The following is a 22,540-nucleotide window of genomic DNA, read 5'->3' on the forward strand; positions in this document are numbered from 1 at the left end:
TCTGAATGAGGCAAGGTTCTTCTTTATGGAACGCAAAGACGTGGTAATAATGACTTTTTAATAATGACAAGTAATAACCTCAAGATTTGAGGTGACGTATTCACATGCTCTGTGAAATTTGGCAGTTAAATAACACTATACATTTTTGTGTTAGATTTAAATACTTCTGACTTTATTTTAAGTAAGCAATTGGCACAGCAATTGTGTTGGGTTTTTGTGAGCTCAAAACAGAGGCCGGGATTTCACCACATCCTTGGAAAGGCCACCACTGGAGCGGGAGAGGGGTACAGTCTGACCCGGACCCCTCCACTTGTAGTTGAAGCTGGGGCTGAATCCCGTTCGGCTGTGCTGGGGAGGAAAGAAGTTAGGAAAGTGAACAGGAGGCAGAACGAGCACCACAGGCTTCAGCACCTCCTGAAGAGCTCTACGAGGACGAGCAACAGGGGTAGAAGGAGGAGGGGCGGGATGCACAGAGGTGGTGGTAGTAGTTGTAGTGTTGAATACAGGGGTGATGCTTTTGGTGGGTTTGCTGTTTTCTGGTTTGAGGGAGGAGGAGCAAGAGCTTTCTTGTTTCGAGGAAGCGAAGGGGCTGGACACGGTATTCTTTACGGTTTGCAAGCGCAGAGATTTGGGTTTACCTGAAAGACAAAAAAACGGGATAGAGGTCAGAGGAAGAGAACTTGATTTTTTCACCAAAGTAGAGAAAGCACTGAGAAAAGGGTATGAGAAATAAATACTGAACGACTTCTGTTCAAACCAACATTATTCCTTGCTACTCTTAGCCAAAATCTAAAAGGAATGGTTTGACATTTTGGAAAAAGTATGCTTATTCGGGTTCTCACTACAGGTACATGTGGAGATTAATTCTACTTATCTGTGTAAATATGAAGCTACAGCCAGGAGATGGTTATGATAGTTTAGCAAAAGACTGGAAACAAGGGAAGCTGCTAGCCTGGCTCTTTCCTAAGGTAAACAAGAATCCAGTTTTTGTATGGATTTAACAAACAAAATATAACTTTTACAACTGCAAAGTTAAGTGGCTGTAGCTTCATATTTAATGGACACACATGAGAGTGACATCAGTCTTTTGGTTTAAGCCTTAGTAAGAAAGCAAATACAAGTATTTACCAAAATGTCAAACTACTCCTTTAACCAGCTTCATGTATCTGTTACAATATACAACTGAATTAAGATATAGGACTGAAGCAATCATGCCCACCTTGTGATGACCACCGTCTGTTTGTAAATTCCTGACATAATGAAGTACTGTTGCTGCCCTTCGTCTGTTGGTGTTTGGATTGAATACAGACAGAAAGGTGGGGCTGAGAGGTGCGCACACGGGCTGCTTTTTTCATCCTGTTGGTATGTCCATGGAGCTCTTTTCTGGTTGGCTCGTTGGAGTTGATCCTGTCCAGTATGCCTTTGGCATTTGCCCTGGCCAGCACTTCCTGTGGTGTCTCAATGACCACTGGCTCAGGCTGTTGAGAAATGACAAATTTTCCATGACCAAATAGCTGTTGTGAAAATGTAATGGAAACTATTTCTTTAACTATTGTTTGCTGAAGCATATAGTTAGCGCTCCAGGTAACTTCACTGACTGGCTACCCAAACACTCCAGTGTAAGAAATAAAATATAATACTTACAGTTTTTCTCAATCGCTTTGGTACATTTCTCGAATCATCCTCGAAATTTGCAAAACAGTAAGTGAATTTCTCAAAACAATTCGTACAAATAGCAAAACACCATGGATTACCTGCAAAAGCCAGTCTCTTGCTCAAAATCCTTAGTTCATCTCTCAAAAGTAAATATCTGTGTCAATGAACATGTCACTGCCATCAGATGAAAAGTCCTTGTGTTATTGTGTACGGATAAGACAGTCAAATTGCTTAGTCGTGTTGTCAATATAACAGTTTACTCTGGAGGGATGTTCTGATGTAAACTATGGCTAAAGTTTTGATGACACTTATTGTAAATTGTAAGTTACACCTTAGTGTATTGATTGCAAGAGACTGGACAAGATTCACATTTACGCTTTTACTGTTTGTACTGTAATTTGTTGACAGACCATGTCATTGCGATACAGAAAGGCCTCGTCTGCCTCTTCCTCTGTTTTGCCTCCCAACTCCTCCTCCACGCAGCCTCACTCCTCTTCCTCTTCTTCTTCTCTCTGGCTGTTGACCCCGTCCAATTCCTTGTCCTTCCATTGTCAAACATTGTAACATTGTGTTGTGCTCCGGCTATATATATATATATATATATATATATATATATATATATATATATATATATATATATATACTTGCCAGTTGGTTCATGAGATGCACCTTTGAGCTATTTCAGAAAACTGGTTGATCATTTGTTGATCAAATGCTTCACACATTTCCCTTCGTTAGAGAAAGTCAAGATTCACCTGGGAGCAATTTACCAATTCAGGACAGATTTAGAAAAATAAGTCTAATGGAAATGTATAGAGATATGTTTGACATATTATGACAACTTGTTCAACCATTTTGCATGTAAAGACTTATGGGATGAACTAATGCCTAAATGTTGTGGGGGGTGAGACTATTCACAGAGACCCATTATAATACATTTTGATCAACATGACATAAGCAACTGATAATGTAGGAAACAGCAGAGAATTGTACATAATCATTTGCATGATGAACCAAAACATTTGCAACTTGTTCAAAGAAATGAGAAACTGCTTTCTTGATGTGCACAAGTGACACAATGATGTGAAGATTGAACAAGTAGTTTTGAGAATTTCAATTCTGATCTGAGAAACGAACCAAAGCGACTGAGAAAAACTGTATTATATTTATATATTATATTCTCATTTATCATAATCAATGAGAAATCACAAAGAGATTAAGGCAGATCATATAATCAACATTTAATGGATCTACTAAAAAAAGATTAATTTACCCCAATAAAAGAAGAAAAAGAATTAATGCTTGAGTTGCTTTACACAATATGTAATATAGGAGAGGAGGAGAGGAGAGGAGAGGAGAGGAGAGGAGAGGAGAGGAGAAGAGAGGAGAGGAGGGGAGAGAAGAGGAGAGGAGAGGAAAGGAGAAGAGAGGAGAGGAGAGGAGAAGAGAGGAGAGGAGGGGAGAGAAGAGGAGAGAAGAGGAGAGGAGAGGAGAAGAGAGGAGAGAGAGGAGAGAGAGGAGAAGAGAGAGAGGAGAGGAGAGGAAAGGAGAAGAGAGGAGAGGAGAAGAGAGGAGAGGAGGGGAGAGAAGAGGAGAGAAGAGGAGAGGAGAGGAGAAGAGAGGAGAGGAGGGGAGAGAAGAGGAGAGGAGAGGAGAGGAGAGGAGAGGAGAGGAGAAGAGAGGAGAGCCACCATGTCCTTGTTGCTGGCTGCGGGGTCACCTGCTGTCTCAGCACCAGCACACACAGCAACCTACTGCTCTCCTAAACACCTGAATTATTCACAAGCACAGTGTACACTACGGGGACATGCAGCCTGTGTGGGTTTATGTGTGTATTTTGTTGTAAGTGCTTGTATGTACTTTAATGCAAATGCATATATGTGTTTGTATAAGCTGTAATTCTGTGTACATAGATATGTTTGCAAAAATAAAGTGTGCCTGTGCATGTGAGGAGGGTGCATTTTGCACAGGTGCATGTACCTATAAGTGTTGAAACTCTGTGCACACAGGTAAACATGTCTTAGAAGCACGGCTATAATGCAGTCTTTGGTGGACGCCCTGAACTTCATTGATGCTAACTCATACAGACAGGGGGCGCTGAATTATTCAACAGACACTCTCCTTTGCCTCCCTTTCTTCCCTTCACCCCTGTAAATCTCACTTCCTCTCCACTAACCAACTATGCCATACTCTGTAAATCTCTCATTTCCTTCTACACTCTGCCAAACTAATCTGCAGAGCACACCCTGGGGCGGAGCCCATTCTGTTTCAGTACTGTTGTCTGAACTCATTATATCCAATATATCTTGGCAAATATATCCAAATTTATGGAACTCTTCTTATACAAGAAAAAAGTAAAAGTGAAAGGTGTGGGGTTCTAAACCCTATATTAACATTGTCCAACTTCGTCCTTCAGTAGTTACAGTCTTTTAGAGCAAAGTCCACACGTGATGTGCTGTGCTTCCTCTAAAAATTTGACCAGAATAACTTGAATGTCTTTATTGTGCCCAGCTGTTCCTGTATGGAAGGCTCATAAAGAACTTCACTGGGCGCTTCTCTGACAGTCGATGTAAGCCAGACAGCATTCAAACGCTTATATAATTGCTATTTTTATGGTGCTTTTCAGAGTGCCACAATAACTTTTGATTAGCTGAGTTTATTGGAGGTAGGGAGAAAAAAATCATGTTTGAGGCACCATTACAGCAGTTTGATTATCTTTTCATTCCTGCCAGTGGAGGTGTAAAACATGATGAACGGCCAGAGAGAAGCAGACACTACAGTGCGAGAGAGCCTCGTCATACCCGGTGGGGGTACGATGGCTTAATAACCTTGCACTGGCATCATAAGCGTGAGAGCAGATTTCATAATGTGAGGGAGTATGTCGTAAACATGGCTATGTTGTGGATTATGAGGATGTGGGGAAGCCCTGTAGATCAACTGCAACACACTGCACCTATGGCCAGTTAGACCTAACAGTCTACTATCTAGCCTAAGTAATAGGCAAAAGAGAGTGAGAGTGAGAGAGAGAGAGAGAGAAAGAGAGAGAGAGAGAGAGAGAGAGAGAGAGAGGGAGACAGAGAGAAAGAGAAGGACAGACAAAGAGAGGAATATGAAAGTGGGTTGGAGACAAGATGAATTTGGCTGAAATAGAGGACTGAGAGACTTTATGAAGCAATTAAAGCCTCACGACTCGATGACACAATAGAGTCAGAGACAAAGTGCGTACCAATTATCAGTGTTCATAAAAGAGTCAGAAAATTGATCTGAGGGCTCCTTTCAGACACTGACATTTCTGAATTTGCCTCCAAAGACACTCTGTCCAAGAAATTTCTGCTGTGTCTACTGTGTCCAATTCTCAAAGGTAATTCCAAAACACCTCCACAGGCGTATACACAAATAAAAGAGGACTATATCGCCCTCAATCACCTTTCCGGTTTTTAATATGAGCTATGACATACAACACTCTCTCTATCCAACTCTCTGCTTTTTCTTGCTCAGAGGGTGACTCTCACTGTCATCTTGCTCCTCTCATCCCCTCATCTCATTGTGACGTACTGAATTTCTATTTTTTCTAAGTTGACCCAGACAATGTCCTCCTCTATCTTCAGATTTTCCTTTTGAGCATTCATTCACACTCATCCCAACACCTTCACCTACATCTCACTTTTCTTTCTTGGTGCTGATTAAACTCAGCCAGGATGTCTGTGACCCAACATTCTCATTTCTTTCCTTCCTATCACAGTCTGTGATGCTCATTTTCACCTGATCTCATCTCTTGTAGCCTGGATCTCTGCATAGCTTCCCATTCAAAGGGCTCTGTTTCTACAAACATGCTTCAGTTTCCCAGTGGATGTTTGTGTGTGACAGATAGCAGACAGCACAGTGTACCTGCTTCATCATAATTCCCATGCTTGCCTTAACGTTCACCAATTAAACTTATTTCACCTTGTCTCTGTTGTTTCTGTGTCTGCGTGCATCCATGAGAGAGCCAACTGTATGATGGTTTTTCAGGACTTGAATGAGAGTGGGTGAAGGACAAGAGCGTCTCAGCAGATATAAATAATGGATCAGTCAGTGTTTCACCTCAGCGTATACTGTATGTGTGCAAAAAAACATACTCACTGTATCCTTTCTGTGAACAGCAATTTAACAACTGAACAAATTGTCAGGCAAACATACAACAGTAAGCCAAGTAACATGCTGGTATCACACTGGTTAAGCCCTTGGTCAGGTCCAGCACTACTGTTGGAAATTTTCTGTCATTGGAGACTAGACAGCTTGCCAGGGCCGGATGCTAAATGATCTAAATTTGTCCCTGCTTGTCTCTTTGGCTGCACTGCCTAAAAGCAGCAGCAGCAGTGGAGTGGTGCTGCTGTGGTGTTGCTACTTTTTTAAGCTGCTTTTTTTTTAGCTGCAACAGATTCTGTTCAAGAAGTAAACATGTAGAAAAAGGTTCTGACTTTACATTTTAAGATAGTAAGATAGAAGTTCCTTATTACAGCAGAACCTGGAGGCCGATGAGGAACAGCATCTTAGGTAGATTTCACATTTGGCTTTGACATTGAGCCATAGCAGTTACTGCTCAGTGATGTTAAGTATTTTCTATACATGTTGCACATAAATGTGCAATTCAGCTGGAGTGCATTCCTACATGACTCCTCCTTTCTTGTGCTCACTAAAACACTAAATTGACCCTAGACCAATTCATCAATGTAAACCACTGTTTTATCTTTGTAAAGTTTCGTTATGATTTAGTGATGCTCACCTCTCTGGTGAGAACAGCCAGGAAACAGCCATTACTCTGTTCTGAGGGCTCCAGCATGAAGAAGGGGTCTGTTTCCTCTGGGCCCTCTGCATTGTTAGGAGAGCTGAACACAGATGGACTAAGCCTATGTGAAACACACACATACACATAAAAAAATATAATGTATGAACAAACGTAAGTTAATAAAGTTAATAAAAGACACATTAACTAAGAAAAAGCACAAGGGCTGCAACTAATTATCATTTTCATTATTGATTAATCTTTGGATGATGTTATTTCATTATTCAATAAATTATAAATCAATTGTTTCAGCTCTAAAATGCACCAGTTGTCTAGTTAAAGCTAGTGTGATCCATACCCATATTACTTCTGTGTTATTTATGCTAGCCTGAGGCATTGCCAGCACACCAGGCCAGCTTACTGCAGAGAGTTGTCAGTCTTGGTATATTCAAGTCTACAGGAATGGTTGACTTCAACAAGTCTTAGTTCTTCACACCACACAAACAAAAACACACACGCACACGCAAAACCTATTGAAAAACTATAAAGGATGTCTATGGGAAGGCAAGCTGTCTGAAAACTTTTTTCAGTGTTTAGAGACACAAAATGGCAACTTTGATTATATTTTCACTGAGTCTCCTTCAGTTCCTGCCTAAGGTGTGGTGGGACTTTGACAGAGGCCTGTCTGAAAAGAGACAGACAAACAACTCCGCAGGCTGAGAGACAGCGAGGCAAACACACAAAGAAAGACAATGAAAGAGCAGAAAGTGCAACAGGGTACTGAGGTAAAGACTGAGGCTGACCTGTAGTTTGCTTGTTTTGGTTCCTCCTCCTGCTCAGAGCTGGCCTTGGCTTGTTCAAGGGCTCTGCTCACAACCTCTTCATTCTCCTCTGGATATGAAGAACAGGTAGAGTACACCACTGCCAAAACCTTGGGGACTACACACAAACATGCATGAATATATCAACATATTGTATGTATGTAGCCAGGTTAAAAGCCAGTTTACTGACATGTGACCACACTTCTAAACAACAAACTCATTTCATGTTCAATTAAACCAGGGAGAAAAGATAAGCACACACACATTTAGTTATAGAGTGTTTCTTCCTCTCATTTTGTGACAGTTAAATGCGATTATTCAAACTGAGCCATCCTCCTCATCAAATGCTCCCTTTGAAGAAATGGATTGTCGAATATTAATTTCTTCATGCTGTTTACGTATGTGCATTCCTCATTTTATTCAACTGCTGCTGGCTTGTAGATTTGTGAGGCTGTCGGCTGTTTGATTTCCTTCATTTGAGATATGATGTCTTTCTTGCTCATAAATTGTAGTTAGATAGAAACATTTCACGCAGAGATTACCACAAATAAAATCTGCTAAAATGTGGCAAATTGGCTACAAACAAATGTGAACAAATGTCTGTGTCTTTGTCTAAGCGTGTGCCTACGTAGAGACACTGAAATTATACCATCAACTCAACCCAGCCAAAGCACTCAATATGCACCCACCATTAATTAACGGTCCTATAGAAAGTATCTAAACTGGAAAAATGTACAGAGGGCCGAGTGATGACAGTGAGATTACAGGTTCTGGTTTTCATTGCGCCTAACAGAAAGACTCCATCTGCTTGATGAACATGACACAGACCAACACAAAAAGAAGAGCACTGAACAATACAAGATGGAGCCCGATTAACAAGGTACTCAATGGAATAAATGAAATATATAGAATGCAACTCAGCAGAAGAAACTCTGCCTGCAGAAAATAATTGTAACATCTGTATAAAATACAATACAATATCAATTGCTCAACATATCATGTGACTTAACAAAGTAGGTCCTTCTGCCAAGTTCAGTTCTACAAAATCTATGCACTAAAAGCAGAATTACTAATCACTTGTTTAAAATATGCAAGGAATGCTGCAGCAGACTGTGGCTGACCGGCACAGAGCAACATTAGCATTCCTAATTAAGACTCAGACTGTCTCCAAGGGACACCACAGGCTTCAGTCTAATGGCATACGAGATTAGATAATTAGGAAGTATAAGCTTCATTGTGTCAGAGAGGTGAGAGAGGCTACATGCACAAGACTGAGATCATATGGTACGTGTGTCTGAGTGTGCGTGTGTGTGTGTGAGTCTACATGAGAGCAGGTTGTTCAACACCCACACTTCAAGGCATGATCAATATCCTTCCTCTGCTGGGCTACCAGAGCTTCCAGTTTGCTCTGTGCTATGGAACCCTGGGATAGGTCCTGCAGCAGGTCTGGGTCTGAGAAAACAGAGAAACAGTATCTGAGTTTTTTTAATTGTTCTGTTTAAGACAATGCTGAGTATAAGTACAGATTATATATAAGAAATTTTAATATAACTAGCATATAGTAAGTAGATGGTTGGGCTTGATTTGACAGTTTGTGAGAGGGTTAGGATGTGCATGAGAGGATGAGAGGATTGTGGGTGGATCATCAAGAATTATCTTTGAAACAAGATCAAACATAGCAATAAAATGGATAAAATGGATATTGATATTCATAGTAATGCTCTTCATCTTCTGTTTAAACAGAAAAAGAAGTAATCATGTAACTCTGTGATGGAATTGTTTGATGTGGAATTGTTCCACTTTACATTTATTGATTAAATCACCGCTTACCTTAAAACTTAAAACCTTTTTTATACCTCTTTCCTATTTCAGTATGGACACAACAGGGTGTAATATAGACAAGGTTACAATGTGTATTTCTTAAGTCCATACTGTATGGCCCTGCTGAATGCATAGAATACTACATACCTCCATTCTCTTGCAGTATAAATTCAACTGGGTTGCTGACTGCAGACACAGAACACTTGGGAGTCAACAGGATAACACGGACCTTCTGAAGTCGCTTGTCACCACCATCCAAAGACTCAAAGACCCCTGGTATCAGCTTCACATCTGAGTAACATGCACATACAGTGTAATAACAACATAATCATAAACACACATTTGTAGAATGAATAGAAGAAGAATAGAAGTCTGTTCACAATGTCCCACTCTATTTCTTTGCAGAAAGATTCCCTGCCTGAAGGCATCTTCTGCAATTATAAAAAATGTCAGCTTTGTCGTGCACTTAATTGTTTCCCTAGTGACTAACTAGGGTGGCAGCCGCTATTACCAAATAATATTTACATAAATCCTGGAATCTCAGCAGACACTGGTCTAAAGTACACTGGATGCTCTGGCAAATTGCTCAAAAGAACAAACTACCAATTTTTTAACCGAAACTTTCTGTGTAAATACCCCCGTCTTTTTTTAAATTAGTCAGCTCCCAAAAAGAAAATTAATAGCTGTTTTCTCTGCTTCTACTTCCTTCTGTATATCTTCTTTTATCATTCATACAAAGACACAAACAGATTATGACATGAACACGTCCAATCTGTGCCTACTTTTGCAGCCCATAGCAGAGATGGCTTGCTGTAGATCTTCCCTTTGAGCATCCGTACGATCGCTGACACAAACATAAACTGTGGGCAGGTTTTTACAGTTGGTTTTATGTTTCTCAGCAATTAGGGAGGCGATGTGGCAGACCGTGAGGTCAGAGAAGCACCCCACCATGAGAACATCTCCTTCCTCAGGTAACACGGAGCACACTGCTTTTGGGCCTAGGCTGCAAGACTTATCCTACAGGCACATTGAATGAAAGCATTAGTTTGGTAGTGAGACCAACAGATTTCAACTTAAGACTTCAAGAACCAGGTTTTTTAGCAACACTTGCAAACTAATGAGACACAAACTGAGATAAGAGAAAGTAATAGAAAGAGTTACACTGTATGATAGTGGTAAATGGAACTGATGTGGGAATAGATGATAGAGAAAAGGGAGTTTGGAACAGCTGTTGCAAAGCAGAAACTGAAGGGAGTCAAGATGAGGAGATGGAGGAAAAGAGAAATGTAGAAAATGAAGGAGAGTAGCGGTGTAGTCAGATTACAACAGAGATGTCCTTCAATCAATGGGATCCCCTCTGGAAATAGTGCATAACATATCCCTGTGGAGCCACTGGGCTGGGTTGAGTTTCTGTAGTCAGCATCCAGATCACAGGGTTTGTCAGAAAAGACAAACCAGGGAGAATGGAGAGAAGAACAAGGACATTTGCAAAGAACAGAAGAGAGAGAGTGTGTGATAGAAACCCATAAATCATGAGAGGGAAGAAGTGGAAAAAGGAGAGGTGATTGAATATTTGATTGTATTTGGCTGCAAAATCTGATTCAAGTGTGTTGTAGTGCTGCGTGCTGCTTATGGGTTGTATGGCAGCTTGACTTTAATGGAGTAGAAATTAAATGATTAAACCGCTCATCCCCTGACTGGAGAATTCTTTATGGCTCAATGTGAAGTATGGCCAGATGGGGGAATCTGATGTGAAATATTTGTATCTCAGAAAACTAATCTTAGTTGGCGTCAGGAACCAAGTCTATTACCAAAGTTAAATCATAAATATCAGTGAAGATGGATAGTGCTGAACAGAATTCCACAGCCATATTTAAGTACAGAGAGGAGGCTGCCCTTGTCAGAAACCTCCTCTCTGTGTGTAGCTTGTACCTGGATGATGAGTTTGTGGTCGCTAAGTAGCTTGGTGGAGTACAGCTGAGCTTTCAGCTGAGCAGGGAATACCAGTATATCCCCACAGTGGGGATCCTGGCAGAAGCTCTGGCCCCCTAGCTGCCCAATCGATTTCACCTGCGAGAAGCCTGCACTCCGCAGAACACTTTGGACCTCATCAAGACTAGAAGCAAAGGAGAGGGCGGCAGATTAGTGGAAGCCCAATAGAGGAGGGATGAGGACGGAGGAATGTTAGAGTTGGGAGAAAGAGGAAGGCTGTCATTATAGATAATAACAGTGTGTAGAATTGCTATGTGGCCTTTTAAAAGACTTTAAGACTTCAATAGTAATATGTGCAGTAAAAACCATTAAGATACACACTTGCACCCACACATACACACACACACCACTCGTCCCAACAGGTGACCTTTACAGTCCCAGAGCTTGCTGAGGGTTGTTGCTGATTGAATCTGTCCGCAGCAGCAGGATTTACACCTAACTGAATCAGCCTGACGGGGCGTGTGCAAGAACACACATTAGCACACAAACACAGTGACACATAGACACGCACTTACACGCGTACACATAGTCTGGTGGTTTAATTGGATGTCAGCAGGGCACCTGGCCCATAAAACACTGGGCAGCACCACAAGTTTAAGGTCTGTGTATAGATGTAGGTGAGTGCGTTGATGCTTGCATTTACTCTATGTATGCTTTCAGTGCATTCCCATGTTCATGGACAGGTGTCAACGTATAGATATGTAATCTGCTTTTGAGTGGGTGAGCGCATACTAGTTTTGTGTATGAGAGTATTTTAGCTTGTGCTCAGCTGACCTGCTCTTCAGTGTGTTGACCCATGTGTAAAGTGGAAGGCTGCTTGATCTCTCCTGCTTTGTCTTCACACTCTCTGGCAGGATACACTCAATGGACAGGAGATTGTGTTTGATCCTGCAGCGGGCCAAAGAGGCTGCCAGCTTGGTTTTAAACCTACGAAGAACACATATAAAATTTATTTCTCAGTTGGTCCTCCCTTTTATAGTTTGAATTCTTTCTTTGTGCTCCCTCTTATTTTCTTTCCTTACCTGAGAAGACAGTTTTCGACATCTCTAACTTCCTGTATGATCTCCTCCTCCCCTAAGCATTCCCGTGGGAGGAACTTCCTGTCCTGGAAGTCATACAGCATAACAGCAACAAGGCCCATCTGATCATCTGGCTGGAGCATAAGAACAAAATATACAGTTGATTGATGACACCTGTTTTAACAAGAGAACAATGAAAAGAGGAGGAACAAGAACAGAAACTAAATAACATGGCTGGGGAGAAAGCTTTTATTTATTGAAAGGTTACACCTCAAAAGTCTGCGGCATAAGGTACATATGTAGAATTTAAAAGTGCATAAAACCAGCACAACCTGATATTTGAGTGTATAAGAGAAAGCTCTATTTTGGTTACCTAATGAGGGGTGCAGTGCAGTTATAGTATTTATCTGTATTGATTCAGAGACTAAATTATCCAGTTTTCAGACACTGATACACACATAGTAGCTCAAGGATGTCCTGCCATGACCCCACCTCTGCTAATTAAACAGAGGAGGAAGCCTGAGTTGTGTCTCTACCTCTCCTCCTCTACAATGATCTCTCTCCCTTCAGCTCTCTACCTCTCTCTCTTCTTCTTTCCATGTTTATACCTCTCTCTCTCTCTATCTCTCTCTCTCTCTCTCTCTCACTCTCTCTTTCTCCCTTTCTCACTCCACCTTTCTGTCCCTGAGGGTGGGAGGGCACCAGCTGCATTAGTGGCAGATGGTGTTCCACAGCAGCAACAGCTTGCCACATCCTCACTACTGGGCTAATGGGGCGAGAAGCTAGAACGCTACAAGGGTTTATGTTGCAGCTAAGGAATTAGCCAACACTTATTATTCATTCCAGGCGCTTTTGGAAAGGTTGGTTTATAAGACAGGTTGTGGCACTCCACTTTTCCTCTCTTGTCCTCCCTCTCTAGCTCAAGTTCCATTTGCCCTTTACTAAGGTTAAACCCTTGGGTGTGGGAAAATTCCCAGTCATTAATTTGCCTGGCAACAACATCCCATGGTAGGAAACTGGCGCACAGTAAACATACCAGCTCTGTTTGTCATTTCAGATCCACGCCTACAACATAAGATAGTAACTTGGTCTCACTTTGCGTGGACTAATTTTCTATTTTATCACATGACCATAAGCTGGGTTTGATCAATCAACGTGGCCAATGGTTAAATTCAGTTAAGTATTATCAGATGAGTTTTATAGATAAGGCAATTGGAATACATAAGATATGATTAAAGTTTCATGGCTCATTTTATACAGGGATTGGATCTGTTTCATGTTAAATGTGCCGCTCAGCCTAATATGTTTGCCTCTACAGATTTGACATTGTCACTCAGGCTATTTCCATCCTCCACAGGATTTAGGCTTCATTTTCTCTCTCCACTGAGATCAAATATGCCTCAGGCTCTTTCAGCATGCAAGTCTATCTCTATCTGTATCTTCATTTTTCAATCCCCCTTTTTTCCAGTACCCTCATGTACCCCCCTTTTTCCAGCCAGCCTATTCCCTCTCACCCACCTCTTTCTCCTTTTTCTATCAAGGTTGAACTTTATAGATGCCAGCAGTGTAAAAGGAGGTGAGCTTGAGTTCTAAAGACTTTCTCTTTGTGTCTGGGCTTTATTGTCTCACTAGAGGGATGCAGAGTAACGACCTGCCACCAACACATAGGGAGACCCATTCATTTCACCCAGGGCCATATTTCAGAGGGCTACAGTGTGAGTGTATGTGTGTGTTTGTAGGGTTTGCTTTGCAAACACACATTCATGTGTATTAATGTGTCCGTATATGTTTGCGCCCTCACTGAAATAGACGTTAGTTGTCTACAATCTTTACACTCCATGACTGCTCAGGTTTTCTACACAGCACCTCTTGCTTTCATCACTCTTCTCCTCTACTAGCTCTGTGCACACAGACTAGCTCTGCACTCTGTGCATGTTTTATCACCATCCAGATTGCTGGAGAAGGAGCTAAAGCACCCCTCATCTTTCCACAGCTTTTTTTATGTGGAATGTTAAAAGTAGGGTGAGTACACACCAGTCTCCTCCAGAGGATACCTCTTCATGTAAGTAGCAGGGCATTCTTCTATTGTCTAACAGCAGCAGGTTCACAGCTGTGTTGGGAATTTTTCTTTTACGACTACTCAGCATAGCCTTAGTATCACTAAAAGCATTCAGCACACTGGTTCATGGACTAATGTTGGGTAGACATTGTGTAGAATACACTTAGATGCTACCTCCAAACACACTGCCCCTGGCTTGTTACAGCATTTTGATTTCATCACTAATTAATGAGGTGTTTTGTTTGAGAAAAGCATTAAAGGAAAAAACGCAGCCAGGCATATTCTGCCACATAGTACTTTTTAGATGTGTTACTCCAAAGGGAGCGATTGTCATCGATTAGGGCAGGGAATATAAAAGGTGTATATAAAAGGAGAAAAGGAGAAAGAAGGAGTGTATCAGTGTAATACATCAAAACTATTTTTAACTATTAAAACTACTTAATAACTACTTTTACTGATTAAAGGTCTTGAGAACAAAACAAAGAGTACGTGGAGTATAAATAGCAGGACAGGAATACTGAAGAACACTGAGTAATGCTCTGTCAAATCCTTGAGAGTGAAAGAATTTAGAAAAAGAGCATGAGGTAAACATATAAACAAAGGAATGGCATTATAAACTCCAGAACTTACTTCTGGTCTTTTTTGAACAATTGAAAGAAATTTATGTGCCTCTCTGTCACATAATACTGACATACGCCAAAGGATTAAACATGTGTACTTCTGCTATGTTAAAAATACTGCCCCTATGGAACTCACTTACTATTGGCTGAGTGGGGTAAAAGTAGCTGTCAATCATGATGTCCTCCAGCAGTTCTTGATCTGTACAGAAACAAAGTAAAAAAGATTAGGTAAAAGGATGGAAATGTAGTAATGGGGATTTCCATTACTAATTTTGCATCTGAGCAATACATTTGTATATTAGTGCCATTTTATATATTAGTGTCTAATTATCCCTAGAAAAAAATCCCCACTCTTTCATTTGGAGCAATAGATAAAGGCACAAGAAATTACATACTATCCATTAACTGGTAAAATATATGCTATGAAGGATAAATCCATATCTAATGATAGAAAAAAGAGAGAAAAGAGATTAAGACAAAGGGAGAGGGGCTCCTAGAGGCATACCAAACGATCGTGATTTAATTTGAAAAGATAATTCAATTAAATGGGGGAGGGGGGTGGGGGTAATTTCCCATGATTAAATGCTTATTTGGTTCTTAATTAGACTTAATCTGATTCTTCATTTGCCTCATTTCTTTCGTTTATTGTGTCTGTAGTGAGTGCATGTGTGAAATCAAGGGACTAATGAATTAATGACATCTGAGGTACTTGACAGGGTACATCTAAATATGATCTGTGAAACCAAATATAAGAACCATGCATGTATTTCATACCAGACTACACTGTGTTTCTGACTCTCGTTACTCTCTTTATTTTATCTTTATTTATAATTATCTTATTTAACACCCATTACATATGATGAGGTAGCAAATTGATGGACAGCTCTACAATTACGCTTTGCTTGACCATCTTATCAAACTGGACAATAGAATAGAAATATAACTATATGAACTGTAAAATGGTGAGAGTTGCCAATCAGATATCTATGTGGTTTATATTGTTTTTAAATCATGCCCTGACTGTCACATCATGAAGGCAGCGACTGTCTCGATAGCCAACAAGATGCTTTCCCTCTGAAATATACCAAAACACAAAAAGACTTATCCATTCCACACCCATCTGTGAGCAGTGGGCTCTCCTTTTCAACATGAGGGAGATGGACAGATGGCAACACTATCCAGGTTATCATGTGAGGATTAAAGAACAGCTGCTTCCAAAGCCACTCAGCAGGTGCAGTCTTTGCTCATTATACACAGGAAATGGGAAAAAGGATAAATTCTCTAATGTGGACGTGTTTCAAGGGAGAGGTGGAAATGAGGTGCATGTGTTTGAGTAAATGTGAAAACCTTCAGTTGTACCATTAATATGCGTGTGCAGTGTGTCTGCTACATGTGTGGTTGCCTTCTTGGCTAATTCTTCTTCTTTTTAGACACAGCTCTTAAGCTGCAAATAGGAGGTATGACCAGGACAGAGCCCATCTATTGAGATACCATGGAAACCACAGACACCGCTGTTAATTTATCACATCGCAAATCATGCCAAACTGTACTCTTGGTCTCTGCATCCAGGTATATCAGCACACAAGCAGCCAGGTACACAAATAAATTTTGCCATGTAATGGAGCTTATCTTTAATTGTGGAAACAAAGGCATATCATCAGCAGTGCTCTAATTTATAGCTGATGTAGGTCAATAAGGTTTACAACAGTGGCCATTACTGCAGAGGGTCCTCCAAGATAAGCCCTGAAGAGATAACCACTCACTGCACACAGTGAAGCACAGACCCCAGAAGGGGCCATGGTGGTTGGGTCTGTAGAGGTCACAGTCCTCCACATGCTATAAATCATACACAGCAGGTCGAGTAAAACACAGAGAAAATTCAGCTATAAATCACATACAGGAGACGTCTTTACACAGCGGAAACAGTGCTGGGTTTTGCTTGTGGGACAAGACAGAATTTCTCAAATCAGAGCCCCTGGTACTAGAAATTGACATGCAAAAAAGGCTTGGAATCAGTCTAATGAGAAACTTGTCCTACACCAACAGAAGGCACTAGTTATCCCAGCACTTTTGTTGAGGTTGTGTGTTTTGTGGCTTCTATCCAGGTATTATACAATGAACAGTGATTGATGGGGACTGTAGTCAAACAGATCCTTAGTGAAAGAGCCAGACCTGAATGCAGGCACCTCTTCAGCCAGTTCTTTGTCTCACAATGTTCCGCATCAATGCACCAGATTGCACATTAATCTGAGAGAGTAGCAGCCAAAAAAAAGGTACATGCCATAAGTTACACAATTACTTTTGGACTAAATAGCAAGGCTCTCTTTCATGTTGTGCACATGCACTATTTAACATCTGCTAAGGCATACTGGTGGTAGCTGCTCTGATTGTGGTCAAGGACAAAAAAGACAGTCTTCCTCTCTCCAATAGTCTAAGTCTAGCCTCATACAAAGTGGTCCAAAGAACCTTTCTAGTTGCACATAGAGAATACAGCAACCACAGTCATCTGACAAGGGCGTCTGGCAGCCCAGTTGGACAGTATGGACAATGAGGCAGAAATACTCAGAGGAGTAGCCAGTGGAAAGAAAGAGGGAGAGCAGGAAAGGAGGGAGGGGGGCTCTCATTGCCTGCGACAAGGTCAACTATTTTCTACCAGTAAAAATTCACACAAAAATGACTTTACATAGCTTAACATCTGAACATACCTCGAGCAGTGAGAGCACACAATATGACCAATCAACAAGAAATGAAACCTTGACAACACAAACTGCCTCTAGGTCAGTGATTGTGTAGAAAGTCACTCAGATATGAAAAAGGAATTTTTAAACACACGGGAGAGGTCGAAGAAATAGTAAAGCCCCGAAGATATAAAAGAAAGAGAACAATCAGAACAAAGTGTAAGAGAACAAGCAGCAGAGACGAGAAGGCAAAAAGGACTTGACTGCTAATATTTGTTATTCGGGCAACTTCAGCCTTGTCTTTGTTTTAAAAATGTCAAATCTACACCAGGGTAAACTCCAATTTTCACTCCATATTTTTGTAGTGACTGACAATCACAAAGTCTGTGTCCTCAGCCACCGACACGGAGATTACTGGACAACGTTTTTGTTTTGAGCAGATAACAGTTATAATCACAAGATCAATACCAGAGCTCATTGGCATTTTGCTCTGTACATTTTTTCGCTGCTGAAGCATTTCTTCTTTGGGTTAACAACTGACCTCAGCTCAATTTTGGATCAGTCATTGCAAGGCAGTGCACGAATAATGTGTTTCGTGCACTGCATGGGTGTGTGTCACTAGTAAATCAATTTCTGCACCAAAAGTCACACCGCTTGTAGGAGGAGGAGGAAGAGGAGAGATTAACATTGGCTTCCAGGTTGTGTCATTTCATCTGCACCCAATTTCACCACACATCGAGACAATCTAACATGTGACCAACATGTGTATGTGATTGAGGAAAGTCACCTTCTCCATAACTGGAATAAAGTTTCATGAAAAATCAGCCCAAGCTGCTCTACGTGTGAAACAATGATGTACTCAGAAATTGTTGTACTGTAACACTGCAAACTGATTCAGCTTCAAATACACAGGAAAACTAGAATTTATTTAATCCATTTTCTGTGCAGACCATGTTCCAGTAAAACAGTAAAAATTAAAGAGACATTCATTATTTTATTATCCTGAAAACTAGCCAATGGTGGCTTCTCAGCTTCTTCCTTCTTTAAGTTGTCTGTAATGTACGGTATTATCCCGCTTATTGAAATTGTACAAATTAACCAATTCCAAAAATATTAGGTGTGGGGGATGGGGACTGTAAAGAAGAACTGTACTAACATAGCACAGATAAGAGAGGAATATTTGTCTTTGAAATAAGCTCTGAACAAAAAGGGGATTAAATTTAGCAAGTAATGCAGTATACTGTAATTATTATAAGCTCAAGCAGGCCATTTTTTCCTGTAAGTAGAGCTTAGCTCATGTTCTCGTGCAAATTAATTTGTTTTCACGTGCCTACAGTAAAAGCTAATTCCTCATTCTGGTTAGTGCATACAGGCATCCTCTTGTAGAAACAAATAAAGGGTGATGAATGAAAACAATGTCCTGGCAATAAGATCCCTAAGTGCTCTCTTATTATCCTTAGCAATGTAGTCGATTTCATCTAGAAATGTAAGTACTATGACCTACAGCGGTAAAACTGATAAAGGTTATTGCAATGATGTGCTGGGGCTTGTGATGATAAATTAGATGCTAGATTTTGAGGTGATCTGCATTAATTGTGGGACATGTAGGCCCAAGGCTTATCCAAGTTTAGTGGATGGGTGGTGAGAATGAACAAAATCATTCATGGCTATGAGGGTGTTCCTGCTACCTGACCTCTCCATCCACTAAGAACGCATTAAATCGATTCCAGCCAGCTTCCTGCACTGACAGTCAACTCACCTCGCCTCCCTGATCACCATGGTGATTACACACCTCTGTGACTTCGGCCACCCAGACCCCACCCCAGTCCCAGATAACAGATTATGGGCTAAATTGATCTGTAGCTTCACACAGAATTCCCCCTGGTCATTCAAGCATTTTTTTTCTCTTCTACTTGCCCTTCATCAATCTATCTATATCCAATTCTACCTGTCAATTAACTTCCCCAGGGCTATTTATTCTCATTTCAAATGGCTGTTTGTTTGCCTGGAATCAAATACTTTACTTGTTTTACATGCAATTTAATGTACCTGAAATAAATCAAAATAGGGGTCACTGTACACTCTAAACAAGTCACCCAAAACACACAGTCCAAGTATATAAAGGGCGTGGCTGTGTACATGCATGCAAGGTTGAAAGAAAAAAGGAAGCAAGAAAGAAACAAGGGAAAAGTAATAAGGACACAAGGTTCAACAAACCCAAACAACCTCAGGTAACCAGTCACTGACAAACTTACATTTAAGCGTATTGAAGGCTAGTCCATAAGCAGTACGTTGCATCTCCTCATCTTTGAAGTCCGGTAATGGGATTCCACTCTCTTTGCCATAATTCACCAACCTGTGGGCAGCAGGCTTTTCCAGATGGTTATTCTGAAAGATGATTGATGCCAGCAGGTAGACTCTGTCTGGGAAGCCCAGCTGACCTTGGCCAGTGGTCTGGAGCTCTGGAGCAGGGATGTCACTGTCGGCTGGGTCATCCAGAGGAGTCAGATCTTTGCTGCTTGCCATCTGAGAGTCAGCTATTTTTAATGTGGAAGAGCGACTGTTTTTATTTCTAACCATCTTCTCAGTGATGTGTTTCCTCTTTGACACCTGAGAACATGCCAAAATAAATCGTTACTTTAAGGAGTTAAATATTGCACAAACCACTCATACACAAGTTAGACACTGAGATAAATTTGGGATTTGGGGCAGTATAAAGAAAATCGACTTTTAGACTTTATTAAATAAGTTACTTGTGAATAAATGTCCACAGTCTAGCCATAAACCTCACTGCAAAATGTGTGCAGCCAATCAATTACACTCAAAGCTAACGTTTATAACCATGGTGAAAATGGTGTGATTCAAATATCTATGACTTAACTTTGCATTGTTTCATTTAAGATTAGCTAGCCAGGGTGAACATTTGGCCAAAAGTAATGTTTTTTGAAGATAATGTGGCCTCATTATTTATTTAAAAATGTAACTGGCTGTAAGTATTAAGTAAGGCACATAACAGTAAACTAATTAAATATTCTGTTTTGAAACAAGTGAGGAAATGTTAGCTAATGGCTACTATGATGGTTACGCTTTCGGAATGATTCGTTAAAAACCTAGGCAATGATTTAACCAAGCTAACGTTACTGTTTGTTAACAGCGGTAAACTAAATATTTCGAGTAACTCACCTTACCTTACGAAAGGAGTGTCCCGCTTTCGCTCCCAAAAATACTTCACTCGTATCCGGGAGTTTTCATGTTTATTTATCGTTGCAAGTATGTAACGCTAGTTTTAACGGTAGTTGCCACTGTTGGTCGTTCTGGTGACTCCGTGACTCGAGGCAAATAAATTCCCCACTATAAATCTGGGTCCGTTTAGAGGCAATGGGCGTCTCCGCAGATGTTTACAACACCCCCCACTCCAACCCTTGAATCTCCTCTGTTATTTATAAAACTGCTTTTAAGTTTTAACACACCAAGTGTTGTGCCTCCACTTAAAAACAAACTTCCTAAATGTATGCATAGCACTTTTTGGATTAGTGTGCTTCCATCACCATGGCAACCGCATGCCAATTTCAAGGTCCTGTTCTTCACGGATCAAGAATTAATCTCTTTAGCGCTGGATGTCCTCTGTCTATCTGGAACATTGTGTGCTTGTTAAAGTTTTACAGAGCAATATGTCAAACGAAAGCTAATGACAGCACTGGTGGACAGTCATAGATAAACCTAAATCATTTGCAGATGGCGTGCACCTGCTGTTTCAGAACGAGGGTCCATGGAGAAGTTTTCGTGCAAACGCAGGGGCGAAGCTAAGGTCTGGGAAACTTCCATTTTCCTCTCCTCCTTGCACTACGATTATTCCATCTGAGACAATCATCTAAATTACTATATGTCTGTATAAAACTTCAACTTACACACATTGCACCATACACATAAGCAGACCTTTTTTTGAAGCCTATATTGAGAGAAAATTGTACCTCTGAGACTTCCATTATGTTCTCAATAACACTAATGTTACACAATTTGATAAAGATTCACTTGTATAATGTGTCATTTGTTTTCAGTCTTGCACATTTCAACCAAAACCCTTTTTCAAATGTAACGTGAGATAAAAGGTTTTCTGTGTCCGGACACTTCAAATTCCTTTCCATAAGGTCAGTCAGTGACACTAAACAATAGTGCAATGAAGGCAATATTGCATTGTTTTGATTTTTTTTAAATTGCTTTCAAAGCCTTTTATTTAAATCTCTTCTTTGAAATAAAATAGACGATAATGTAAAAGTATGAAATACTCAGTAACAGTGTAAAACTAGTCCATTATAAGTAAAAGTGTGCATGTTAATGTTGTAGCTGGCTGAGGCGGAGCTGATATTAGCTGCTTTATCTTCTGTAGGGTAATATAAGATGATTGTATGTCTTCTATGAAAAATCTTAAGCTGCAAAGAAACTAGGAACGACAGCTGTCAGATAAAAGTGATTTAGTAAAAAGTACCATATTTCCCTTTAAAATGTTGTGGACTACAAATATAAATGAGTATAAAATGGAAACATCCATGTAAAGTGCCTCCAAATTGTGCTCAAGGGTGGTAATTGTGTAAAAAAAAAAAACCTAGTTCCTTTCCACCACTAGTCAGTCATTGGTGAATTCATTGTATCATCACAGTGATTTTCCCCTTCTGTGTGTAAATTTAAATGGCGACAGATAATACTTTTCCAAGTGAAATTTTGTAAAGCACTTGGTAATTTTCCCACCAAATTACACGGTTTGCACTTCTCCTTGTCTCCCATGGTGATTACGGCCTGCTGTGGCCCCTGCAGCTCACTGAGCACTAATGCAACACAATGCAGTCGGCTCCTTTCAGACAGCAAATATAAGATATTCTCACTTATATCAGAAGCATCGTGCCTCAGCATGACAAACACTTTGGAGAGGAGGATGAAAAACAGCGACTCCTCTGCCTATTTTATTTCTGCTCAACATGGTCCATGTTGGAGAGACTCAATAGAATAATCAAAAGACATACTGCCTGCTGCCCCAGCATTTCTAGAAACTCCCTTCATCAATAGTCTCCGTTTAATCATGGAATTGCAGCATGAAACAGTCTCTTACAATAT

General features: G+C 40.5%; 1 protein-coding gene across 2 annotated transcripts; it reads right to left on the minus strand.

Moving 5' to 3' along the window:
• Nucleotides 1–41: 41 nt before the first annotated feature.
• Nucleotides 42–20,944, minus strand: LOC130174086 (putative methyltransferase NSUN7). 2 transcript variants are annotated; one of them, XM_056383702.1, is made up of 13 exons: nt 20,620–20,944; nt 19,687–20,041; nt 14,894–14,952; nt 12,078–12,208; nt 11,830–11,982; nt 10,996–11,179; nt 9,846–10,080; nt 9,211–9,354; nt 8,593–8,694; nt 7,225–7,360; nt 6,422–6,545; nt 1,220–1,478; nt 42–638 (listed from the first exon to the last, which is right to left on the minus strand). In XM_056383702.1, exons 2-13 carry the CDS (start codon nt 20,009–20,011, stop codon nt 223–225), a joined length of 2,268 nt encoding a protein of 755 aa, XP_056239677.1. In that variant the 5' UTR covers nt 20,012–20,041; nt 20,620–20,944; the 3' UTR covers nt 42–222. The 2 variants fall into 2 exon arrangements, with proteins under 2 accessions (XP_056239677.1, XP_056239678.1); XM_056383703.1 differs by having other exon boundaries at nt 20,615–20,944.
• Nucleotides 20,945–22,540: the final 1,596 nt, after the last annotated feature.

Source organism: Seriola aureovittata, chromosome 8 (genome assembly GCF_021018895.1).
Source record: "Seriola aureovittata isolate HTS-2021-v1 ecotype China chromosome 8, ASM2101889v1, whole genome shotgun sequence".
Lineage (NCBI taxonomy): Eukaryota > Metazoa > Chordata > Actinopteri > Carangiformes > Carangidae > Seriola > Seriola aureovittata.

Coding starts and splice junctions, on each gene's coding strand:
- LOC130174086 (XM_056383702.1), bottom strand. CDS start 20,011: ATGGTTAGAAATAAAAACAGTCGCTCTTCCACATTAAAAATAGCTGAC. Junction 11,180..11,829: donor GTCAACACACTGAAGAGCAG/GTCAGCTGAGCA, acceptor CTTTGCTTCTAG/TCTTGATGAGGTCCAAAGTG. Junction 639..1,219: donor CAGACGGTGGTCATCACAAG/GTGGGCATGATT, acceptor TTTGTCTTTCAG/GTAAACCCAAATCTCTGCGC.